Source organism: Charadrius vociferus, unplaced genomic scaffold, assembly GCF_000708025.1.
Source record: "Charadrius vociferus isolate BGI_N301 unplaced genomic scaffold, ASM70802v2 scaffold375, whole genome shotgun sequence".
Taxonomy (NCBI): domain Eukaryota; kingdom Metazoa; phylum Chordata; class Aves; order Charadriiformes; family Charadriidae; genus Charadrius; species Charadrius vociferus.
This window is the reverse complement of record NW_009648440.1, coordinates 1,391,523-1,399,546: the sequence shown is the minus strand read 5'-3', so window position 1 is coordinate 1,399,546 and position 8,024 is coordinate 1,391,523. Positions and strand designations below refer to the sequence as shown.

General features: G+C 41.9%; 1 protein-coding gene across 1 annotated transcript in view; it reads right to left on the bottom strand.

The window, feature by feature from the left end:
• Window positions 1–8,024, bottom strand: part of DSP (desmoplakin) — a 29,078-nt gene that overhangs the window by 697 nt on the left and 20,357 nt on the right. The window contains exons 20-23 of the mRNA XM_009885427.1: window positions 7,876–7,983; window positions 7,143–7,241; window positions 4,014–6,305; window positions 1–2,472 (exon numbers count right to left, since the gene is read on the bottom strand). Coding sequence (XP_009883729.1) covers window positions 1–2,472; window positions 4,014–6,305; window positions 7,143–7,241; window positions 7,876–7,983 — 4,971 coding nt within the window. The remainder of the gene's footprint in view (window positions 2,473–4,013; window positions 6,306–7,142; window positions 7,242–7,875; window positions 7,984–8,024) is intronic.

Sequence of the window (8,024 nt, the reverse complement as noted above, 5' to 3'; positions counted from 1 at the left end):
CTCCAAGTTCTCTGTGTCAAATATGGCTGCAATGGGACTGCACTCCTCTGGCATCTCTGAGAAAGAACCGCTCCTGATCAGCGAGGAAGAACTCCTGACACTCAGCACTGTGGGAGAGCGAGTCACCGACTCATGCCGAAACACCTCATCAGTGCCGTTACGGCAGGAAATCATGTCTGCAAACTGCGTCAGGCTTAAACTGCCAGAACGGTACTGGTCAAAAAACTTCCTCTCAACCAGACCTTTATCAATAGCATCTTGGATGTCATACTGGCTACCTGTTTTTCTGTCGACAAGGACTACTCTACTGCTACCATCCGATCCTGTAATAGTTATTTCTTCCCACTCACACTCCTGTTCGGCTAGTTCTGTATAGGTGTCATAATCTATGAGGCCTTTGCTGTACGCCTCCTGCACAGACATTTCCCTGTTTGTTTCTGGATCTACAATGACAACCCGGCGCTTCCTAAGGGTGTTCTTCTGCGAGGTGTGCACCACCTTCTTCTTCTCTCTCAGGGGTAGAAGGCAGAGCCCTGTTGCATCATCCTTTATGCATCTTTCTTTCAGCTGCAAGTATGTCAAGTTCTCCTCTGTGTTGGGATCAAAGAACCCTTTGGTGTCATCACTTGGATCACTAAGGATCTGATTGAGCTCTTCATTGAAGTAGCCACGCTTGTAGGCTGTCTCTACTGGCAAGCGGTAGCTCTCTTTGGGGTCAATGATTCCTCCAGTAGCAATCTGGGCCTCCAGCAAACGAATGCCATGGCCTCTCTCTATGAGCTCTTTGTTCATTGCTTGAAACAGAGAAATGATGTTTCCAGTTTCGGGGTCTTTGTACCCAGTGACAGCTCTTTCAGCAGAGAGAAGTTTCTCTTTAAATTCAATTCCAACAAGGCCTCTTTTGTAAGCTTCCTCAACAGGCAGCCTCACATTGCTGACAGGATCCACTATGAACCCAGTGGCTGCCTGGGCTTCTAGGAGTTCAAGGGCCGTCCCTGGTCTAACCAAACCTATTTTCATAGCCTGGTAAATGCCAAGTTTCTCTTTAGTAGCTTCATTGTAAATACCCGCAATACAGCTAGAGCCCTGAAGGAAATCAATAATTCTCTCACTCACTTCTTCCACTGTAATTGCACCTCTTTCCAAGTCATTCCTTGTTGATTCCTTAATAATTCCAGCCTCCAGCAGTGCATCTGCTGAGACAGGCTGCCTGATTCCTTGGAATGACATGCTCCTCTTCTGCACTGGGAGGAGAAGCAGACCAGTGTGTGGCTCAATCCTACATTTTTCCTTCAGCTGCATGTAAGTGACTGCCTTTTTGGTGGTGGGATCAATGAAGTTCTTTGTAGTGCCCTGGCAGTTGTTTAGGATCCTGTACAGGTCTTTGTCAATCAACCCACGAGATAAAGCTATATCTTTGGGTAGGAAAACACTGTTGACAGGATCAACGATCCCTCCTACAGCCAGCTGGGCTTCAAGCAAACGAATCCCAGTTTCTCTGTCAACCAAGTTTTTCTTGATAGCTTCAGATACGGGCACGGTTTTGCCAGAGAAAGGATCTTTAAAACCTGTAATAGCCTTTTCTGCTGTATAGATTTGTTCTCTGTCATCAAACTCGATCAGATCTCTGGCGATAGCACTGTCCACCGTTAATATCTCATTTCGGTGTGGGTCTATCACACCTCCTGTTGCTGCCTGGGCTTCTAAGAGCAGGACTGCATTTTCTGCTGTAAGCAGCTGATTCCGTTTGGCCTCAACAAAAGAGTACTTCTGTCTGGGCGAAAGAGAGACCCCTGCAATAGCCCCTGCCCCTTTGAGGTAGGGTTCGATGTCAGCTGCGACTTCTTCCACTGACCTCTGCCCCTTCAGCAGTTTATCCAGTGTGAGTTTGTCTATCAGTTGACATTCATACAGCTGCATTGCTGTAATCTTCTTCCGCAGCCCACTGAACAGCAACTTGGAGGCATCAATACAAAAGTCTTCCTCAGTCTGTGTAGATCTGTGGGACCCATATGGGCGTTGCTTGAGTTTCTCAATTTCTCTTTGCAGCCTGAGACGCTCAGACTCCAACTCTGACTGGTTTTTGACAGCAGTCTCTTCCAGTCGGCACCGGTATCTCTCCTCGATCCGTTTGATCTCCATCTGCAGCCTTTCAATCTCACTCCTCAGGGTGTTCTTCTCCCTCTCACTCTTCTCTCTCTCACACTGGATCTTCCTTATGGATTCCTCTGTCCGGGAGTGCTGGCTCTTCCACTGATTGAGGTCATTCAGGATTTGTTGCTTCTCACTTTCCAGGCGTTGCTTCAAACGAGACTCTGATTCCAGGGTAACTTTCAAACGGTTCAGCTCCTCTTCCAATCTCTGCAGCCTGGCTTTGTCTTGCTCCAAAGCACTCATTTTTATCAGCAAGGTTTCTCTTTCTTGCATAATGTGACTATACTGATTTTTGGATTCTTGGATCCTATTGGATGCCTACAATTTTAAAGAAGAAATAAACCAGGAAAGGATGGTTAGAGTTTATGCTAGTTAGAGTTATGCTCTCCACTTAAAATGCTTTTCAGCCTGTCATTTAACCTGCAGCAAGCTGCCACTGGAAAACATTCTAGTCACAGCAGTGCCTTACCCAAGACCATGGATACACATAAACCAATGAAGGTACATTGTCGCTTCACTGATAGTGTCTCTAGTGCCACTGGACACTCCATTCTGTTACCCATAGCCTTGATTTTCTGCTGATTTAGTTAGCTCTTTATAACTTTTTAGCAGATCTCATATACACAGAGCATTCAAAACTCATTAAGAGTCTGATGCTCAGCAGATGTACCCTAGCATAATCCTACTAACCTGGGAGAATTTGTATCAGCTAAAGACTGGTCATAAATGGATAAAAATGAAATATATGACTTATTTTTCATTCCCCTATTAGTTTTACATGTTACTCCAAACAGTTTTACCTGTGTTGCTTTACAATTTAATTCACTTAATGTCTTCATACATGTATACATATACACAAACACCTACAAGCATGCACACTTCCATACAGTCCATATTAAATGGAATACAAGTTTATATATTTGTAATGCATGCATATATATATGCACAGATGTCAGATAATCCTAAATGTTAGTATTTTTAAAAAAATCAGTATTAAGATTTTTTAAGTAAAGGAAAGAAAAATTGAATAAAGGAAAGAATAGCTGAGAATGGGCATGAGAAAAGAAATATAAAGGGCAAGTACAGGAAAAAGCAAAGAAACATTTTCACAAGTGCTCACTTGTATATATTTAAACAGTATCTCTTTGGACAAGAAATCAGGCAGAAGAATAAAATTAAAAAAAAAGTTTTCTTTAACTTGTTTATGTTGTTGCCTCAAGTTTAAGCAACAAGGGCCAACAGTAAAATTTGCAAGTGCCCTTAGTGACTTTGGAACATAAATCCCCCAAACAGTCAATGAAATGTAGGCTTTAAGTACCTTAGGTACAGCTGACAACATCATCTTTAATCCTCACTGGTAGTCAACACCTTACCCAGCTAAGAAGCACTTTGACAGCGTGTTGGTTCTGGGGTTTTTAGCTGGTTTAGTTTGTGATAGCACTCAGGTCTGCCTCAAAGAACTGTTTTAGCCCCTTCTGACTGAAACAGCCTGGGGAAGCACACAGCCAGCAGGGTACAGCTAAAGCACAGTGGTACTCCATCTTCTCCCAGGATGATTTGGGGGAGACTGGTTCAGACCCAGGGTTTCTCCCGGGGCAGAGGCTGAGGGCAAGGCTCAGCAAGACAATAAGACAGCTTATGGCTCCCTATCACAGCTCCCAGGGAGTAAAGAGGCTAGGAAAGTGGCCAAATCCTGCCATTTTTGTTTAAAAATGAACAAGAAGGGCCGTAAAGGGGATATTAGTCACAAGTACAGCAAACTAAACAGCAAAGTGTGAATTAAGTTGATTCAAACGGACACTGCAATTAATTATGTATCTGAGAGACAGTAAAGCTGGGATCAAAATATGTGTGAATACCTCTAGAGCTTGCTTTTGGAATTTTTCAATTTCCTGTCTCAATTTTTCCCTTTCTTTCTGTAAATCATTAATCAACCCCTGAAGTTCCAGGGTTTGCTTGCTGCTCGTCTGAAGCTGATTCTTTAGTTCAGCAATGGCAGTATTTTTCTCATCAACTTCACTTCTGACCATTCTGAGATCATCGTACTCCAATCTAACATTTCGTAGCTCTTCCTCCAGTAACAAGTGTTCCTTGGTTAGGTTCTCGGTGAGAGACTGAAGCCTTTCAATTTCTATTTTGCACTCATTCAAGTTTTTGCTTTTCTCCTCAGAGGTTTTCTGTAAGTGCTCATATCGTAGGTGAGCCTGTTTTAATTGCTCCTGTTCTTGGACCAACTGACGGCGTAAAGTCTCAATATCAGATGTGTATTTTCTTATCTCCTCCATGTATCTCTGCTTCTCTCTCACATGACCGTCTAATACTTCTCTTTGGTGTCTAAGGTCATCTTCATTTCTCTTCTTTACAATAGACACTTCCTCTATCTGCTGTGTGAGATTAGTTATTTTAACCGATTGCTCTCTGAGAGATCTCCTCATTCCTTCTATTTCCTCCTCCAATTTCTTCCTCCTGGACGTCTCCTCCATTACGTTTTTATTCTGCCTGCAAAGTTCCTCTTCCAGCTTATGTTTCTGGATTTGCAAGTCTTTTACAGTGCTCTGGAACTTTGCACTTTCTTGATCCCTCCCTTTTTTCTCTTGCGAAACTCTTTCATAGTCAATTTTCAGTCTGGCCAGTTCCTGCTCTTGGATCCTCAGCTTGTTAATTGTCTCAGTAGCACTCGTGTTTGCTTTCTGCAGGTCAAACTGGACTCTCTTTAACTGACTGTTCTCATCCTCTAGTTCTTTTCTCTGACTTGTTTCTACATCCAACAACTTTCTCAGCCTTTCGATCTCTTTGTTTCTTTCCTTAATGGTCTTAGAAGCATCATCAAGTGACTGTTTGTACCGCATGCTTTCATCAGAGTGCCTCTGAATAACTTGTTTTAGCTCAATCTCCAGCTGCTGTTTCTTCTGAGAAAGCTCTGAGCCAGCTGCCTTCTGCTGCTGAGCATTCTCCTCTATTTTTCGTAGGTTATCTGTTGTCTGACTTATTGTATTCTTCAGTCTCCTAATTTCCTCACACAAATTTCTATTTTCTCTCATGGCATTATCAAGCTGTGTTCTATAATTATTTGTGTCCTCTTCCTTTTGCATCGTGACCTGGTGAATTGTGGTCTTTGTGATATTAATCTCAGTTTCATATTTGTTCTTTAAACTAATAATTTCCTCATCATAACTGTTCCTTACCTTAGCCAATTCATTCTCAAGTTCCCATCGGCTTTTAGCCTCTTCCTGAAGCTGAACCTTTAGCCTTTCCAGCTCCTTACTTTTATCCTGAATAGTTGAGGCAGCCTCCTCAAGAGCCTGCTTGTATCTTGAGTTGTCTTCACCACGAAGCTGAATGATCTGTTTCAGCTCCAGCTCTAACTGATGCTTTTGCTGTGACACCTCAGAACTGCAAGCCTTGTGCTGAAGAGCATCTTCTTCTGCCCTCCTCCGTTGATCTGTGGTTTGCAGAATGGCATCGTTCAGCCTCACAATCTCATCCTTAAGGTCTCTGTTTTCTCTTGTCAGTCTGTCAACCTGGGCTCTGAGGCCTTTTGCATCATCATCTTTCTGTGCAGCTATCTGCTGGATTGTGGTCTTCTTAATATTAATTTCTGTTTCATACTTGTTCTTTAAATTACTCATCTCCTCGTTAAACTGGTTTCTTACCTTAGCCAGCTCATTTTCATATTCCCTCTTCCGTGTGCCTTCGTCCTGAAGAAGAACCCTTAATCTTTCTATCTCGTACTCCTTCTCCTTGATGACCTTCTCAGACTCTAACTTTTGCCAACCAAGGCTGTCTTTCTCGTTTTGTCTTGTTTTCTGCAGCTGGTCATAGTCATTCTTCTGCTGCTCATATCTATCCTCCAGCAACTTCCTTTTCCTTTTCTCATCTTCAGTCTCATAAGTCAGCCTGGTTATTCTGTCATTTAGATCCTTTATTTGAGCATAGCATTTGTCCAGGTTTTGCTTAGCAGAATTTCCATCCATTTCAGCTTGTCTTTTCATCTCCTCCAAACTCATCAGCTTTGCCTTCAGCTGAGAAACGTCCATCTGATACTTCTGCAGATTTTGCTCCAGGAATTTATGTTTGTTGTTTGTCTCTGAATTTGAATCCCTGGCAAGCCTAAGTTCTTCTTCCAGAAGTTCAATTTTGGTGTTTTTCATCTGCAAAATGATAGCAGAAAAACAAACAAACAAAAAACCCACATAAACATTTGTCTCAACTGTTTCAAAAATCATCACATGTAACACAATATACATTTGTAACACTGAGAACTTACAAAACTTTCTTTTTTCTGCTTCAGTGAGAGCTCCTTTTTTATTTAATGTTATCATGACAAATTCTGGAATCCTTAATTATTCAGAGTCAAACCTTATTCAGAAATCAGCATAATGACTTTCAGAGGGGAAATGGTACTTGGCGGGGTGAGGGAGATGCAATACAGATAGTAAAATCTGATGTACCACGAGTTTACCAGCAAAGTATTAAATAGCCTCATTTAGAACCTCCACAATTTTCAAACAGGTGAATCCCATTCCATATATGTGACCTCTTAAATGGGCCTCTGTTTCCACTGAGTTGAATCAAATCAGGAGTTACTCCATTTGAAACACCGTAGATATGGCCTGAAATTATGTGTGGCCCCTTAATCAAGAGGAGCAAGTTTTCAGCACCAAGATAACTGTGCTCTCACTGAGGTCAAGGTTCTGATGGGCAGAGAAGGACCTCTTGCGTGCTTTGATGACCACCTCCTAATTACCGAGAGGGCTAATGTTCTCCACCTCACACATGACCTTGAAGGTAACTTTGCAAGATACTGTACTCTTTAACAAAAGATGCATGAAACTACTTATATGCCTCCTTCATGGGAGACCACTGAGCTCAGGATTTAATTCTGTGGACTGTTTTGCACTGTACTTAAGCAGAAAATATTTGATCAGTGATAACTTGCTAACGCGTGATAAAAATAGAAGGTAAAGAAAATGAAAGAGTCAGATTACCTTCAAGTCCTCCATGCTCTTTAACATTTCACTTAAGAATCTGTAATAATCTCCTGATCTTGTAAGAAGCTCTATGTAGCGAGACTGAGCCTCGCTAGCCTTGAAAAGAAAGAGTATTGTTAGCTGCTTGTACTACAGAGTTAGATAGGAACGCACCTATATCTCAGATCACTTAAAGGATTCCAATCCACTTGAGAAAACATATCACTTGACAAAGTAAAAAGCAAATTCCCCTCCTCACAAATTTACATGACTTTCTGGGGACCCCAAATGTATAAGTTCTCCCTTCCGGTAAACCTACACCTTCTTTTTCAAGATTATTTTCCTCCACGGCTGCTGCAATGTTAAATCCAAGGCTTCGTCCCCTGGTTCATCATGCTCTTCCTGTCTGACAGTCACAAGTAACCTAAGTTAAACTTTTAATAGCGGTTAATTCCCAGGTTGAAAGTGACTAAACCACTTGGAGCATGAATCTTACTTTCTCACAATATGTATGCAATGGACGTTGAATAGGAATGAGGTAAATTCCTGAGGGCTAATCTACTGTCTAAATTAGCCCAGGTATGATTTTACAGAACAGTGACTATTCTGCACTAATTCCTTGTGCTTACATGCTTAGTACACATTACCAATGACGGTGCTAATTATTAGAATACAGCTGGCTATGACTCACAATGGCTCACATGGACAAACAAATGAATTCAAAAGACTGATAGGGAGGGAAGAAAGATACCTCTTGCAGAATCAGCACTGCAGGAGACTGAACCACGCACTTCTTGATAGGTATGTTGAGCAATGTTTCTAATCCAGAACTGTAGGAAGCAACTTGTAGTTCATAATCCTGTAAAACAACAGGGAAAGGTAAGACCCATTTAGCAACTG